At 40.4% G+C, this 18,393-nt stretch overlaps 1 protein-coding gene and 1 long non-coding RNA gene across 2 annotated transcripts; both read right to left on the minus strand.

Annotated features, from left to right (window-relative positions):
* Window positions 1-5,250: 5,250 nt before the first annotated feature.
* On the minus strand, window positions 5,251-7,679 carry socs1a (suppressor of cytokine signaling 1a). The gene is made up of 2 exons (XM_051388731.1): window positions 7,436-7,679; window positions 5,251-6,243 (listed from the first exon to the last, which is right to left on the minus strand). The coding sequence occupies exon 2, from the start codon at window positions 6,184-6,186 to the stop codon at window positions 5,419-5,421; it is 768 nt and encodes a 255-aa protein (XP_051244691.1). The 5' UTR covers window positions 6,187-6,243; window positions 7,436-7,679; the 3' UTR covers window positions 5,251-5,418.
* A 4,802-nt stretch (window positions 7,680-12,481) lies between these two features.
* On the minus strand, window positions 12,482-16,859 carry LOC127356944 (uncharacterized). Its single transcript, XR_007882078.1, has 2 exons — window positions 16,344-16,859; window positions 12,482-16,247 (listed from the first exon to the last, which is right to left on the minus strand). It is a non-coding gene; the product is annotated as an uncharacterized LOC127356944 (long non-coding RNA).
* Between the last annotated feature and the right edge of the window lie 1,534 nt (window positions 16,860-18,393).

Genomic DNA, 18,393 nt, shown 5'->3' on the forward strand with positions numbered 1-18,393 from the left:
TTGAGCAAGAAAACCACAAGAAATATTAGAAAAGAACTGCCAACCCACACCCCTCCTACACGTACTACTCCACTGAGTATGTGAAGGCTTCATGGCCAAAGTAACAACAATTTTGGGGTCAGTTAGTATGCATAAGATTCATAGGGCTCTTTATTAATAAGGTTTGATGCAGTATAATTAAAAAAATAGAAATAGGGTGGAAACACTCCTTTTCATATTAAATTTCTATATGAATATGTATAGTATCAAATTTCTATGGTCCATAAATGTTGCTAAAACATCAGTCAGAAAATCAGTAAAACCCTGATCTACACTAAAGATCCATCCAACATTTCTGTATATATGGTACATTCTACACTGCAGTTGTAAACTTGTGTTTAAAACTGTTTTTTAAGTGTAGACGTGCATATGTATTTGCTGTTGACTTGAATTCATATTCGTGTTTTTGTGTGTGAGACGGTCGAAATGCTAAGATCATTACATTGCCTTTACACTTTCTACCTTTTGCAGTGTGTTTCTGCGGCCGCTGCAGGAGCCCTCAGTCATCTTGTGGTCTGTATGTGTTGCTTTTATCGCGGTTCCTCTCTTCAGGGAAGTCTGGTTGTGTGTGCGTAAACGTGAATGGGTTCCTGGTATTGCAACCATACTGAAGTGTGTGTGTGTGTGTGTGTGTGTGATTTCTGTGTACTAAACCACAGTCACAGCATTTAAGTTTTGACTTAAAAGTCCTTATTTGAATATGTGTCGCCACATAGTGTGTTTTGATCACTGATGAAGATTTTAAAACAAGAGGGCACATCACATATGCCAGTTTGAAAATATAAACGGTTGACCAAAATGATTAATAATGTCCCTAGGTAAAAAATTCTTAATAATGAAAATATAATTTAGGGGCACTATTAACTTTGAGAACATAAACAACACATTTTAATTCATTATAGCCTGATTATAACATATTCAGGGGCCTCGATACCAACTTTGTACCATCCAGCAGCAGATTAGCTTAGCTTAGCACAAAGACCAGAAACAGGGAAATGACTAGTTCTGTCTAAAAGTAACAAAGTCTTCCTGAAGTCTTGTCACCAGGCAACCGAGCCTTTTGTACAGATTAAACAAACAAGGTATAATGTGTTCATTAGTGAGCTTTAAAGGTGCTGGCAGGCAGATGTAGTTGCCTTTGGACCGAGCCAAAAATATACCTATTTCCAGACTTTATGCTAACCTGTGACTGACAATAGCTTTATATTTACTGAACAGCGTGGTATCACTCTTAAAGTGATAGTTTGGTGGGTTTTTTGAAGGGGGGTTGTACCTACAGCCCTTTCTTTCAGGAAACTGAAGCTGCTATATCCATCTATGCTCTATCCAAAGCCACCAGGCTGAACCCGATACAAACGCTTGAGTTTCCTAAAGTTCAGAAAGTGTGTGACGGCAAGGTAAAGCGGTGCAGTTGGTTTTTATTCTGGTGGGCCACATTTTGCTGCTGCCCCCACCCACAGCTGCAGTTCATTCCTTATCTTCAGTGCCAGCACTTCTGTCTGCGTCTCTAAATTGAGGGCCTTAAAGGTACAGCACCCTGTGGACCGTTTATATTCAGTGGTTTCGCACCAAAATGCGTCTTTGAGGCCTGAATAACATATCGAGTACTTTTCATTAAATAAATTATATTTTGTATCGTGTTTAGATCCATGTTCACGTTGCATAGATGTCTTCTATTCTACCTTTTGCTAGTTTATAATCTAGTTATTAGTGCATGCTGCCACTACTGGCCAAAGGCTCCACAGGGTACCTAATATTTTCTGGAATCAGTTAACGGTACGCTAAATGTTATCCTAAGTCTTACATTTTGGGAAAATATGCTTATTGAATTTCTCATGGAGAGTTCAATAAGACTGATACCCCTCCCATATCCGTCCATTAAGTATAAGGCTACAGCCAGCAGCCGCTTAGCTTAGCTTAGCTTAGCTTAGCTTAGCTTAGCACACAGACTGGAAACAGGGAAACATTTCCACAAAGTTTCCTGGAAATTAGATATCGTCATTTATGCTGTAAATTCTGACATATTCCATTAACAAGGTTGAGAGAAAAATCCTGTTGAGAAACCAAAAAAAAAACAATGAAAGCTGGTGACTAATGGCTCTTCCTTCTGGGAACTGCTTTTCTACATCACTTCTGAATAACAATTGGTTTACAAGGAACTTATGAATTGATGATTGGTCACAACACAGCTTTGTCCAAGGAAATATGCGCAAAGTGAGGCTTAAGTGTATGTAAAAGCTAATAGGCTTTACCACAGGGGAGTAAACAGTTGCTGTTTTTATTAATGAAAGAGCGTCTCTCTCACTTTGTCCTCTGCCTTTTTGTGGACATCTTGAGGTGTCAGTTTTCAATTGATTTCGGTTGAAGGGGCGTGTGTGTATTTAAAGGACAGAAAACTCCGAGCAAAGGATTCCACAGAAATCAGCTGATAAGCACGCAATCACAGAACACCTCACTTCACCTTTCACTTCTCAAAATAGTCGGGAATGTCCTGAAAACTGAGAAGGTGTGAATGAAACTGTTACATGTATGATTTACTCATCACCATCGCCCAGCCCCACAAGAACACACACACATACAGAGAGAGAGAGAGAGACACACACACACACACACACACACACACACACATATACAGAGAGAGACACCCACACACACTTTGTGCTTAAATCTGTGACCTGACCAATTTCTAGGTAAAATCTTAAAGACGTGAGGATCGATAACACAAACACCCTACAAGATATTACAATCATAGTGTTTACATCACTGACTCATGTTCCACTGTGGTGTGTCTTTGTATGCGTGTGTTCCACCCCTGCAGCCTCTTCCTCAATCTGAGATAATTATATCCTCAAACTACTCAGGCTTTACTTGAATCAAGTTGTGACTATTATATTCGGTATGACTCAACATTGTGTGTTTGTTTGTGTGTATGTGAGTGTGTGTGTGTGTGTGTGTGTGTGTGTGTGTGTAGAGAGAGACAGAGAGAGAGAGGCTACATTTGTCTAGACCCAAGAGAATAAAAGAAAAAAAAATCCCCCAAAAAAGATCACAAAGCCTTATGGTAAGGTTTGGTTTTAGCGTTGGAGTTCTGGTTAGGTACAAGGAAGAGGTTGGAGGTTAGCTAAGGTTAAAACCTCAAGTTAGACATGACAAATACACTACAGTGTCTGAAAAAGTGACACATACTCTCACAAATGTCATGAAACTGCAAAATTTGGCAAAATTACTCTGCTTTCTCAAGATAATACCAGTTATGGAGTCATAGCTCATTGAGATTAGCGTCCCCACACTTTCTGTAATCCATGCTGTATTGTTTAAATTAATAATTTTTATACAGTGATGTTTAATATAATGTCGAAGCTTAGCTTAGAACGAAGACTGGAAAGGGGAGCCTGTCCACCAGTAGAGTATAGATAGAATACACCTCCTCTCAATAAACAGTTTAATCATTTTCCACCAGCTGGATAATCCACATTTAACTCACACTTTAATGTATGCACTATCTGTGCAGCTGTGGTTCAGACAAGAGGTTTGATCAATGTATGCTGTAACCCTACAACAGTTCGTATCAGTGCAACAGCTCTGTGTAAGAATTTGTAAAAAGGGTGTAACGTTCCTGTTAAATCATTGTCCTCAGTGTCTTTCACTTCATGTTGCTGTTGCATGCCTTTACTTCACTTCTAAAGAAGTGTAGACCAATAATCAAAAAAGCTTTCAGCTTCGCTTTAGTCAAATATGACAGTAAAACACATACACTCCTGTGAGTCATGCACTCAAACCAGGTATATCCACCGGGTTTAGCGTCGCCACACCCATCATAGAAAGGCGATATTTCATGTTTGAATGTCAGTGTACACAATGGCAGTCGTTTGTTTCAAACAGCAAAGTCATCTTTTAAATCTCCCTTAAATCTAAAGCCTCACTTTTATAAACTATTTTTGTTCCATTCTGCCTATTTACATACCACGCTGTTTTAAATGTGTGCTACATACAAAGAGTTTATCGTAATTCTAAAAATGAAATGCAAACTGTAACTCTAACCCTGACCTTGATCAAACATGTCTCTGTCAAACCACTAACCCAAAAAATTTCCCACTTCCTCCTGAGGAAATTTTAATCTGAGTTGGGTCCTCATTAGGTTAAAAGTACTGCACACACACACACACACACACACACACAATCACATGCTTCATTATGTGTCACCTCTGGCCCTGTTTCTGGTAAGTGTGTGTGAGTCTAAGCGTAAGTCCATTTACTATGAAAGTAACCCCACCCACCTGTCACTTTACCCTACAGAGATGAATCACTGTGGTGACGATACTGTACCCAACCATTTCACACTTCCTGTCTGCCTGTCTGTCCTATTGTCTTTCACATTGCATGGACAAAGCGTGTGATTGTGAGGGTGTGTGTATTGGTCCCTCCCCCTCACTCCACCCCTACAAACTCCCACCACTCCTCCATATGACATGATTCAAGGAACAGAAGCAACAGTCAGAAAGTAACTAAATCCAAATCCAGCATGGTTAGTTTAAATACATTTTATTTCAAATACAATAGTAGAAAATAAAATATATATATCTGATTCAGTAAATAAAAACTAGTCTGCTTAGCAGAGATGTTTGTAGAAGAGACGAGTTGCCTCTGCATACAGTACAACTTAACACCAGACTTCATGACTCCAATACCTGACATCTTATACAATATTTCGACACTCAGGTTTCTAAAAGACATCAAGTGGTATTTGAGCCACCAGTGCTGGCAAACATTCATGTGTGATGTAAACATTCAACAACATTAGAGTATTAAAAACTGCTACACAAATAAATCCTACTGGTACCAACGCCTGTGATGGTTTCAAACGTACCCTCCAACATGCCTCCATATCTCTCAGAGTCCACTCTGTTGATGCTATTAATGTCCTTCCACAATCCACTTTTAAATATTTTTGGGTCTCTGGTTGCCACAAACTGGCAACAGCCGACCCTACAGTTTCCAACAGAACAGTCACAGTTGACCCCGCCAGTTCTATTATCTCTGTAATAGCTCCATTGTGTCTGTAGTTTTCCCTTAATGCAGCATTTTCCAACTTTTCATGCTTCCTCAAGACCAAAAGGTGCTCTTTCCGTGTGCAAGTGGGACTTGAGTCTCTGGAGGTAATGTTTGTTGAAATGTCATGCATGGACCCTGTCCAACTGGAGACCGCCTGCACTTGACTGTGGTGATAATGGCTTCTCTTCAACATTTCGCCACTCTTCAGCTCAAAACAAGGCGGTGCAGTCTGCACATCCAACACATGATGAGCAGCGTTTACCGAACACTCCGTCAGTTTACCGCTACTTGGTAAAAACTGCCTTTTTGAGATTAAAAATAATACTATCACAGTTTGTAAGGGAATTCCAACAGGAAGCCTTGGACAACATGCGTCACAGGCAGCTCTTGAACCTGGCTTCCTCCGCCACACAGCTCCATGATGCGCTTCCTGCACAACTCTTGCAGCGTTGGTGCCCATCTCCTGTAGGGGACGCTCAGGCTCTTTTTGGGAGAATTGATGTAATGCTCCAACAGGGCAAAGAGCGTTGGGAAGGAGCGCTCGTTGCCCGCCAGTGAGAACTTTTGCCGCTTGTAGTCGATGCGCACGCTGACCGGCCCGGACTTGGCGTGGTAGGACAGCGTGAAGAAGACGTCTTTCTGACGGCTGTCGCGGATGAGGAAGCTTCCAAGCGGAGCGTCCCGCAGCATGCGATGGGCGTCTTCGACTCCCAAAGGGCCCCAGTAGAAGCCACTGTGCTCGAGCTTGGACGCTGTGTCTGTGATGATGTTGCAGTCCTCAATGCTGGAAAAGGTGCGGAAGTGGGTCAGGTAACTGGGGCGGGCGGTCGGAGACCTCGGGTTCGGCTCCGGAGCAGCCCGTTGCTGAAGCTGCTCCGACTCTGTGCGCTGAGGGCTGAGGCCGAGATCGTGCCTGGCAAGCGAGGACGACAGCGAGGACGATGAGGACAAGGAGGACGATGAGGACAGGGATGATGATGAGGACAGGGATGACGATGAGGACAAGGATGACGAGGATGATGACGAGGATGATGACGAGGATGAGCTTGACAAGTGGGTCTTGTCATGGCCTTCCACTGTGCTGTCGGCTACCATCCTACAGGGGAGAGCGGCCCCAGACCCTCTCCCATCTCTAACCACCACACTGACATCCTGAAAGAGACAAGAAAGAGAGTTATTATCAACATTCATCTGTGACTATTAAAGGAAACTGCTTTTTCACAGCGGCATGGTTACGGTAAAGTCGGTAGAGGGAAACAAAATTACAAAGACAGAGTGACACAACTTTAAAAGCATGTTTTAAGCAATGACCATGTGAGGCCCTAAAAGAACAAAGTGTGTGTGTGTGTGTGTGTGTGTGTGTGTGTGTGTGTGTGTGTGTGTGTGTGTGCTCAGTGACTTTCTCTAAGTATAGGTCAGATATTCATTCGTGTTTCCATTGATGGGTAATGTGCTTGATATGAATGGAATCTGCGGTTTGGCTAGAAGGTTACAGTCAACGTTGATGTCAGCCACAGACAGATTACAGTGTACACACACACACACACACACACACACACAGAGTTTTTGGTGCTTATAGCGGTATTTGTTTCTGTCTCACTTCTGCCGTAATGACTGAAACATCTGGTTGAAGTGAAACTTTTCCAAGCTGGTGATAAATTTAAAAAAAATATATTGTTCTACGTGAGTATTTCAGGACAATTAGGTTTTGAAATAGTAAACTGACATGTCTCAGTTGTTAACTATGAACACTGGAGCCTGGAACTGAACCTGGATTGGATTGGTTGGACTGGATGAGGTGATGAACATCTGTCACTTCTGACTGTCTGAATTTACAGGAATCATTGCATCAGTACTTATATCACATATCAACTGGCCTAAACTGTGTGTGGGATTCACCCTTCTGTCTAGTTCAGTGTGAATGACCTAAAAGCCCTACGAGGTAATCATAAGTTACCTTAAATTCCAGGAAAAGGTAATGATTACCAGGTATGTTGTCATTTTCGGGGATTGTTTTGTGTGCTTAAATTCCAGGCAATCACAACCCCACGTAGAATCCGATTTTTCTTTTTAAAGTTCCCACAACAGGCTGATGTTAACAGCTGTGAGACAGTGGGAATCAAACAGGATTAAGAGTGAAACTCCATCCACTTTCTGAACCCTCTTAATGCACCGCTTCATGCATTCACTCCACTTGAGCTCACACAACAGTTCTACACGGTTTTCCACTGCGCAGGAACCAGAAAAAAAAGGGGGGAAAGCAGCCATTTCTGTTGCAAAGCACCATTTATTTATTTTTTTAATCCTCCAAAAAACACCCAACAATGGAGCACAGAAGTCTTACCGTTTTGTTCTAACAGCAGCGGCGGCTTAAAGATCCGTTTGTGCGTAATCCCAAAGTGGCCAAATTGCGGCGGCGGCTGTTTATATCCTGCAGGTAATCCGTGGCACAGCGCAGGGTGGCTGGGAATATCGCATTTGACAGCTCGGAGGTAACTCGTCGACCTGCAGGCTGTGATTTCCACCCTTCAAAGCATCACTCTCATATGTGTGCGTGAAACCTGGTAAACTCTTTTTATATAGAGCAGCGTCTCAGCTCCGCCCTGCTCTCGAAGCAGAATTCGCTTTAGCGGCAGGCAGGCCGTTTCTCCGAAAAGACAACACACAACCGAAAGTGAAACTGATTTCAGAGCAGCCCCTTCTGCTCTTTTCTGTTCGTTTGAACTCCCTTCTGATTTTGAGAAATACAAAAAAACCGCAAAGCCACGTGAAAGTAGGACGTTTTTACAGAAAGACAGGTGATCGATTCGAGTAATGGCAGCGTTTATTAAACAGGTTTGTTTTTAAGGTTTGGCATTTGCCCCCCCTTCCCTATAAGATTATTGGGTTATGGTTAGGGTTACATATCTGGTTTTAATTCAGATCTGTAGCCTATAAATAAACAAACATGTATCAACACACCCGTCATTTCACAAGGGCACACTGCGTTCTCAGTTTATTATGTGGGGTGAACTTGCATGCAGAAGTTTACATTAAAATGATATGTCAGGTTAAATGTCTGGCATGCCCTGAATTGATCTCAAATGTCAGATGTTGCATGTAGATAAAATTCAATATAGAAATCAGGCTAACCTTTGCGTGGCAAGGCAAGTCCCTTTTTTTACTTTTTTTTCTTCTAAAGAAGAGAGAGAGAGAGCATTCCTGTATAATATCAAACCACGTGAGGAGGACAATGCAATGACTATGTACAGTAAATATTGCATGCACACACACACACACACACACACACACACACACACACACACACACACACCACACAAAAAAAAAAAAAAAAAGCAGTAGTGAACATAGCTTGGGGCCCACAAGGAAAATCAAATCAGTGCCTCTGCTGCACTTCTTCATTAGTTGTCGAGCTCTTCTGCAGAAGAGAGATTCATGGGACGTGGATGTTTGGGGTGATTCATCGCAGAAATGCTCATATTGTGACATCGAAACAGTCGCTATTTTGACTTTCAGGCACCAATAACTTCTTCTTTATTATAATGTATGATTTGTAGTAGAAACGGAATACAAATGACACATCATAGTATAGTTCATATGGTGGTTTAATAGTGAGACTCTGTGGGGTGGGGTGGGGTGGGGTGGGGTGGGGGGTGTGTGGGGGTGCTATTTCTGAGTAAGAGCCGACTGTTCCATATGAAGTCGAATCGAATCACTCTGAAGTCATAAACTCCTGCCTAATATGATGAGTTCTAAGTATATCAGCTAGAACCAGATGAAAGTCGGGGTGTGACGCAAGACTCATTTCGGAGGAATCTGAAAATGGAGTTTAATTTGATCTAACTAAAGTCTGAGCAGCTGTTCTTCCAGGCTTGTTGTGGCAGCAGTATCTACGTTTACGTCTGCATTCGTGCAGTATCTCCTCCCGCAGTGCAGCTGTATTTTGGCAGAGGATTGTCAAAGACTTAAGCAGTGTTTCGTGCCAAATGAGTCATGCATTTGTATACATGCAATAGTATAAGTACATTAAATGACATTACGAGTCAAGTGAGACATAAAAGTCGTGTCACAACAGTCACAAGTAAAATTGGTGGTTTAGAAAGAGACGGATGGACTGCCCCAGGTGGTCATGGTGTCCCGTTACCAAAGAGTGGAGAAATAGAAAGTTAAGGAAAGACTCCAGTCAGCTGGTATTAACTAAGTAGAGGCAGACAGACAGGCAGACAGACAGACAATGGTTAAGACAAAGCTGTATGAGGTCATAGTGTCTGTCTCTCTGTGTCATGGTTAGTTTCATTTTTACTAGGACTAGTCTTATTCACTTAGTACTCAAATTAGACTTCTGGTTCCATTATGAATATCGGATGGTTGTGGAGCACAGGAATACAACTCCTGGACTTTGTATTAGTCTTGTACCACTCATCTTCTTCATCAGGTGATGGATTCAGATGTGTTAAGCTATTACTGCAGCCAATCATAATCTGCTAATGTGTTGCATCGTCTATAAATGCAGGACCCCATGCACATCTGGGAAGCTCAGCACATCTGGTACCTAGACTGGTTGTGCTGAGTGAGACGTCCATCCGCCCGCCTCGTCACCATGGGGAGCAGGGCTTTCAGCCGCTCTGCCCCCCAACTCTGGAACTCACTCCCACCGGACCTCAGGAACCTGGACTCTCTCACACTCTTCAAATCAAGACTAAAAACTCACCTATTCAGAACTGCATACCCCACTTAACTATCTACATTGTCTTTTATATCTGTTTCTTATTTCTTACTGTTTTTATTTTTTATGTGTTGTACGGTGTCCTTGAGTGCCCAGAGAGGCGCCTTTAAATAAAATGTATTATTATTATTATTATTATTAAAACGCAATCTGCCGTGCTTACACAGGACTTACAGTCTTGAGAATTACTCTTAAGTTTTCTAATAGTTCTAATGGGTTTTTTTTTTTAATTCTGTTTTTTCTGCATGCTTGAGACACTCACCTTTGATATCATATGTGCCTTTTTCCTATTTCAGTAACAAAAAACCAAGAAGTGTATCCTTAGGTAACAAAATATACACAATCCAGACTGTCAGTAACTCAAAGGGAAAGGGGATTTTACACATTAAAGTCTGTTTACAGGTCTTGGGGAGTATTGCATGTGTTAAAAAAGTTGCATTAAAGCTTTTTGTGGCTACGAGTTGTTTGAAGATAAATAGCCTCAAGTGATGTCACTTAAGAAAAATCTGGGGTTGTGAAGTTAGAAAGAATTGAGGTTACCTCTGTAGCTCACGCTCTCCTCTGGTTGAGACTACAACAACTTTGATGTTTCTTTTTTTTTTTAATCATGATTTTACTTTTGACTTGGCAGCAGAGTATCTTAAAACATCTAGTACATCTAGAGTTTCTGATATTGAGACTTGTTCATTTGTATCCACATTTTATGTATAACAAATGATTAGCTGATAACTTCTATCAGTGTGTGTTTTGCTTGTGGCTTTGAGAATAATCACTGATACCCAAAATGTAATATGTTGAAGGTTATGTTCGCAATGCAGTGCTGGAGCCTGCACACAGTGCAGGGAGATGTGATTCAAGTAAGGAGGGAGACAGACAGACAGACAGACAGAGGGAGGAGTGGGTATACTGCACTCTGGTTGGTTCTGCTCTGTGTTGTTCAGTTAAAAAAGGGTTAAAGGGTTGAGTTTAATCAGAACCAAGCGACCAGTTGTCATACTGGATGCATGCCTCTGCTGTTTCTGCATGTGTTGCATGTCTGTCTTATATTTCCTACACACATTGCAGATGTATTATATTCACTCACACCCCACAGTGTGCATATGTATGCATATGTACATATTGTGCACTTTATTTGCACACACATGCTCCATGAGTTTCATTTCTGTGAAACAGGGAGAGAAGCAGGAGACTGAAACACAGCCAGCTGGAGGGTGAGCGCAGGCCAGTGAGAATGCGTTTGCGTGTTTGAACGCAGCGATTCCTTTGATAAACGCAACAGAAAATGTCACAATGTCACATGCATTGTGCCATTGTGCAAACAATTACATAAATTACTATGTTGAGGTTTAATGATCTGGGATCCGTTTCAGTTATTGAAGGACATTTGTTGCTGTCGCCACACTGAAGCTTGTCAAATAAAGTGTAATGTTTTTTATTTTGGTTTTTGCTCTTGAATTAGAGCGTGCACGGTGAGAGGATTTATTAATGGATGACAAATGGATGAAAAATGCAGAGCAGGGGAAATACTTTTTTTTGTTGTTGCTGTAACTAGTCCTGCAGGAGCCCTTTGAATTGAACCATAACAGCTTTGTTGGAGTCTGTCTGTACTTTGCATGTTTGGTAGATCATCCTGAGCCATGATTATTGGCAGATGAGCATGTCACAAAACTCTGCAGTTTCCTCAGTTTCTGCAGAAGTTTTGACGCTAATATCTTTCACTTTTAACTTCTGGGGTCTGCAGAGGTACTGGTAACTATTAAAATGTATTGATGTATTTTAGGCCTGCAGTATTCAGCTAACAAAAGCTCAGATACTGTTTCATAGCGTTTAACTGTCACATGGGAACAGCACAGGTAGGTATGATGAAGACCTGTGTCTGTATGGGTGTGTCTGTCTGTGTGTCTGTGTGGCTTTGCTCCTGGTAAATTGAAACTTTTGCATTCCCAAGGTGCTCATCATAATGGCTCCCTGTCTCACTCCACCCATCCACAAAGAAAAATGTCTGTAAAACACAGACATCATATGCTTCAAAACCTTTACATTTGTTTGTTCTTGTTTAACACTTGTTAAGCAGTGACTGAGAGAGTCGCTGGTGGGAAATAAGTGTATGAGTGTGTGTGGGTGTGTTGTTCTCTGCCATTGACATAGGCCTACATGTACACTTGTTATCTGCTATCATCCTCCATTATGTTGCCACCATTTATTATCTATTTTGTCCATTGTCGTATTGTGTTGTCTTGCTTTCAGTTTACCATGCTGTCTTAATGAGATAGTCACTGGTAAAAAACAGTAAGGGCAACACCCCTCAACCCCCACTTCCACATGCCGTCATCGGGCCTTGCTCCACAGGAGAATGTATTTTCAGTATGATGACAGTCTGACAAAGCCTGAAATTATTTATTATACACTGTGTAATAGTATACATTTCCGATTTGCTATTTTTTATGTACTTTATATTCAGTGATAAGGATCATTGCTGGTAACTACTCTGCAGCTGAATTGTCATTGAGTGAAGTATGAATGGTGGCTACAGTAAGTGGTTAGCTGTTATCTTTAAGAAAACATCACAGAGCACACATTACTGCTATAAACCTTATGTGAACCTTATGCGCTGTATGTTATGGTACTGTGTCCGAGTGCGCTACAACCAATCAATAAATCATCTTTAGTAGGGTTGTATAACTTTTATCTTTCGGTTTTGTGCGTGTGCAGTTTCATTTTGTATAATAAGTTTATGGTAAGCTTTACAAGAAGTCATGAAACAAAGGTGGTAGAGGAAGAGAAATGAAACATAAATGCAAAAGACAATAAATAAAGAATAACAGAACACATTATAGAGATTTAAAAATAATTACCTATGAAGCTAGGCTAAAAACAATACTGTGAATATTTACTGAAGAGGGTGTGGCATGTTTTCCTGCATTGTGTGAGATAATCATTGTTTGTAAAAAAAAAAAAAAAAAAAAAGCAAATGCTATTGTTGCTCCTGCCTGTAAGTGAATCTTTAACTTGGCAATCACATGCTGCCAAACCTCATAATATAGTTAATAATTACTCATTTTGGCATTTCCCAGCAGTCACTTGGGCAAGTTCTCCTGACCAGCAGCCAAAACACTTTAATATCAAACTCAAGGAGATGGCATTGTCTCTTTATCTCCTTTCTGAATGTTTTTGTATGTAAGAGTTGGTCAGAGGGAAGATAGGAGCCAGCAGGAAGCTTGTGATTGATTTCCAAATCCAGATCCAGTAGTTCCTGTACACATCTGTCAAAACATAATTGAATCCTGAAAGTGGAAGTAGAGCTGTAGTGAAATGAGAAGCTGCATTTCAGTGAATCTTTACGGAATATTGTAAGGAGGTTCTAGAGAATGTACTGGGACATTTATTACTTTCTCATTCACCAAGCAGAAAAAACTCCCTAATTATCTGTTGCACAATCTAGATGAAATGATAATAGGTGACCTATGTGCGAATGTTTTGCTAATGTAAATGTGAAAGTACAAATGTCTTCCATGAACCTTCGATGCTTATGAGAAGCACTGCAGCATTTTTTTTTTTTTACTGCGAGCCTACAAAATCTCTTGGGTCTCAATAGTTTCCAGTACTGGCTCATGTTGCCACAAAAATAAATATAAAATGCTAACAGGAAAGCGTCTGCGAAGATCATTTACTCTTAGAAATCTTCTCAATCTGTGATTTCAACTTTAATATCAGAGTTGATATGCTGAGTATATATTAATTTTGCCTTAACGTCCAGCTTCTAACCCACTTGATTTTGGTGTTAAAAAATTATAATATATTACTCCAGTATTACATTAGGACAAAACTGGAAAATAATACCTAAAGCACAAAACTCTTATATATATATAACTCATTATAAAACTTCATATATTCAAGTTTCCTTGTTCCCTCATTCATTCATCCTACTTGTCATCCCTCATATTTCAGTAACTGAAGGGCCTTTGTTTCCTCTGTCCTCTGACAATGCAATGTTATTGTTCTCGATTTGCTCTGTCCAAAAGGTGGGCAGCAGAACAGTGCAGAACAGTACTGGAATTGATCCATTGTCCTCATCGAGGACACATTTTCAGTGCTTCCACTGAAATCACAACATCTCCCTTACCATTTATTCACTCAGGCACATTTGTGCAGTAGTTGTTTGGCCATTCTGTTAATATACAAAGTTTGTGCGGCATGTGAAAGAATTTACAGTAACACAGATGCGGCATGCGAATCAACAAGTTTACTTGAAAAGAGAAACCAGTTTTACAGTTGTACTGGTAAATGACCCATAGAAGCTCTCCCATCATGACACGAAGCTTCTGATGAAACACATAAAGAGAACTCTGAGGAAGAGGTTTACTAAGTTATTTATTATTGCTTCTCTTCCTGGAAGCTACCACTTCACGCTTAATGCTCATGCCTAAACCAACACGACCTTTTCAGATGTCAGTTTATTCAAAATGCCATTGTATTCTATAGCCTACAGTATAACGGCAATTTTAGCTTGATTACAGTGGCTTACCTGCAATTTGATTCTCAGATTTTAATTGTTACTTTTGAGGTCCAGATGGGACTGGCCTGAGTATGACTGTTTAATTCTATATGAGCCTACTAAGTGTAGCCTGAGATACTCTGGCCTTTTTTTAAACCTTGTTTAAAAACACACACAAAATGTGCTTTTACTTAAAGTCCCTCTCCACTCAAAATCATTTTTCTTCTTGTTCCTACACTTTTAATTAGGTAGAATATATTATTTTATTTATCTATTTTATTATTTTAAACATCTTATCATATATTTTGTTTTAGTTTATTTTTACTTTTCTGTCGCTTTTATTTTACTGGAATCTGGTTTTATTTTGCTGTTGTGAAGCACCTATGTTTTCAAAATGTGCTATAATCTATTATTATAACCACTAATGTGGTTCCTACACTGTGCCAGAAAAATCCCTTGATTTGCTGCCAAGGGCCAAGATGAACTCTTTTGATTAATTCATTGATATCAGAATCTCACTGTTATGGTGCATGCTGACTGCAGGCGCACAAAACAGCCCGTGCAACTGGAAAAGAAAAGTAAATATTAACTAGTGGAACAAAGTGAGGAAGTTTGGGCTTGTTGCGTGATGAAGAGCCAAACTGAGTTATGTTTGGGTGACTTTTTATTCACACCTCTGATATCACTTAGAGCATTAGAAAGCATTTAGAGAGAAACCACACAAAACACATTTAGAGGAAAGATGTGTCTATTACTGTCAATGGCAATTACACCTAAAATATCTCATTGCAGCATTTCTGGATTGTCAAAACTGCACTAAGTAACAGCTAATATAGATTAATGGTGTGGGTTCTATTCTTCCTGGGGTCCACTGTAGACATACCCACACACCACTGTATAAATACTCCATTATAAGTAAAAGTCCTACATTGAAACTACTGTGGGGGGTAGGGTGGTAGTGGTTTTGAATGTTGTATATCTCGATTAAGTGTATTTAAGGGGCAGTCTCTGGGAACTCCCTGTTTCACTCAGGTTTCCTACTGCACTATTCCTGTACTCTTCAGCAACGTTCACCCAGCCAAGGATCATCTGTCCCTCTTTTCTGCTGCTTGCCTTCCATTCTACTCTACAGTCCTTAAATTTCCACCTTTTAATTACCAATAAACATCTGGTTCTGCATTTGGGGCTATTCCAGAGAACTTTGCAACCAAGGTCTTATACAGGTCTATAGTGTCTTTAATGTATTATGTGGATCTGGTGTGTCCTGGATGTGGAAAAAAAAGGTTTTCCCCACATTACACAATAAGACTATGTGATTTTATAGTAAGAATCCAATGTTCCCAGTCATGTGTCTGCCGCATTGTTTGCACTTCTTGTAAAAGACAAAGGCCCGTCAGCTTGACCAAATTGAAATTAATCTTGGGTCAATAAATCACAAGCTACTGTCTGATTCTGACCTATAACATCAATAAACCAAATCAGAAAATGGGTTAAACTGGATTTTCAGGAACAACTGGAAAGGATATGATTAATTCATTAAAATTCCTCTTGCTATCAGTTCCCATCAAGCGTTGGTTCGCTTGACTTGACCAGTCACTCCTGCTGTGTTTGTTCAAACTTTGGCCTCCTGCCCCGCTTCTATAAACTGGACACGCAAGCTGCCGCCAGTTGACAATCCATGTGCAAGACAAAAACTTCCTCTCAATAGAAAAATATCAGGGTTTACAGCTTTGTTATTATACTCGCCGTCAAGATGTCTGCTTGGATTAAGTCTACCATATTCATGTTTGGTTTGAAACCTTATTGAGTACTCTCTCCAAAACTCACTTTAACAAAACTCACAACAGTGAGCTCTGTGGCTGCAGTGCTACCAGGCAAATACACTGTTCCAGATGGGCCAGCAGGGGGCTCGATGTGAGCAACACAGTCCGTCCACTGGAATGCAAAACAGTTTAGATGCAGTGGTTGTATCCAGAGTGTAAAAGAAAAAAACAATTCAGAATGAAACTGAAATCTAACTGCCTTACTGACTTTTGTTCAGGTATCAATTTGAATCCTGTTGAGCTGTGGTTTCCTGTTTGCCCTCCTCTTTCTAGGAAAAGGGCTGATAGTTGAAGAAGTAAGGACTGTCGCAGCAGGGGGGAGGAGAACATCTTGTTGTCAACAGCAATCTACATTGTAATCACTGTAAACACGCATAACTGGACAGATGACAGACTATGACAGACTGGCTATCATGGTCACACAGCGATATAGCTGCACAAACACACGCACGCACACACACACACACACACACACACACACACTCTGATGCAAACTACACACACACAAACACACACACACACACAGCAACAGTTACTGTTTCTACAGTATCGTTTTAAAATAAAAACACAAACAAATCTGCAGACAATTATGCTCCTATGCAAACAAACAGACGCATACAAACATTGTTTCTTTTACCACAGAAAAGTTTGCATGCACACGCTTTATGTTGTTGTGTAACTGCATGCCCGAAAAAGCGTGTGTGTGCAGAAACAACATGGTAGAGTATAGCTTATTTATGTGTGTGTGTGTGGCGTGCTGCATTAGAAATGCTACGTTTCTAGGAACCCGAAAGTGAAAGTAAAGTCCTGTACTGTCTGCCCGATCGCTGGCCACATGGCAACAGATGATGCAACGTAGTTTATAATCTGCCATTGGCTCTTATTTACTGTGCTGCCTTAATGGCTACGGGGAGAATTAGATCCATTTTATTTACATAACATTTATTGAAAAACTTTTTGCCATGTTAATTTTTTTAGTTCATACATTGAAAAATAAGGACATGACTCAAAGGGAAATATTGTTGGGCAAGACTATTTCTCTTATTTCCTGGAATAGTGAGTTGATATTGAGGTATTTTGGGGGAATTTATCATGAAAGGAATTTTACTTAGAATGTTTTCCTTATTCTTCCTTGGAAGAGTTAAAAAAAAACAATCATTCAGAATTAAAAAAAAAAAAACACTAACAAGAAGGCAGATCTACAAAGATAAAGGCGGGTATCTTAATTCAACAGTACATCACATACCCGCATGATATCTGGGCGGAAAATACCTGTTACCAGTCAGTATCTCAGGCTTTCTTTCTCTTTTGCTCTACAGTTGGACTCTTAAACATCCATGGCAAAATGGATCAGTTCTTCCTGGTGCAACCCTCAGTTGAATTTACACTAACACACACACAACATCTCATGAACCTTTTATGAACTTGTGATAGCTGCTGGAGAAAGAGAAAGCAAAAGGTCAAATATCCGGTTGACATAAAGGTTAGATTCTATTTGACAACATCTTATATATATGATATGTGCCTCCGACTACTTGCTGCTTCAGGAAAATAAATATCTAATCCAAATATACATTCAGTATCATTTTGATTATTTCCTTGCTGAGGTCAATGGGACGTCCTGCTCAGTCACGCACGTATCCTGATTTCACCCATTCTCTTTCTGTATGTAGTGTTCACTGCGCTTTATAACTGTGCACGCAACCACACAAGCCTGCATTCTGGTCTTTTATTTCATCTCTTAAAATCTGGTCAGGAATTCCTCCGTGGACTATCAAGTGTAATGAGGCCATCCAAGTACCCAAGCAAAAGCACTTCTGCCGTGTGAGGAAGTGATAGTACCCACAGTGTGTTGTCTTAATTCCAAACAACAGGAAAAAAATATTTATTTTTTTGTGTGGCTCACTTAAAAGCATAGCCACTTAGATCTGCATGCAGCATACTCACTGAGGGGCGGTGGAAACAGCAGGGAGGTCAAACCAAATTGGACCTCAGATCCGGTGAATTCAACTGACCCAGAATGACTGTGCTATATTTCATTTTAAGTGGTTTTTGTCCCGAAATAAGAAAGAAAGACAGAATATAGGCAAAATGTTTTGGTCCAGACTGTGTGCTTTTCTAGCTTATCAAGATATCTATTCAGCACAGTCTCATGCCAAAACCTCCACTAGAGGATACTGTGTCAGTATCAAATGTTGGCATGCCTAGACGATGCTGGCTATTTGGGTGGCCTAAGTGTAATTGATATATATAAACAT

Source organism: Dicentrarchus labrax, unplaced genomic scaffold (genome assembly GCF_905237075.1).
Source record: "Dicentrarchus labrax unplaced genomic scaffold, dlabrax2021, whole genome shotgun sequence".
In the NCBI taxonomy this organism is placed as follows: Eukaryota; Metazoa; Chordata; class Actinopteri; family Moronidae; genus Dicentrarchus; species Dicentrarchus labrax.

Bases quoted from the DNA above. Each gene is read 5' to 3' on its own strand.
- socs1a (XM_051388731.1), bottom strand. From the start codon at position 6,186: ATGGTAGCCGACAGCACAGTGGAAGGCCATGACAAGACCCACTTGTCA.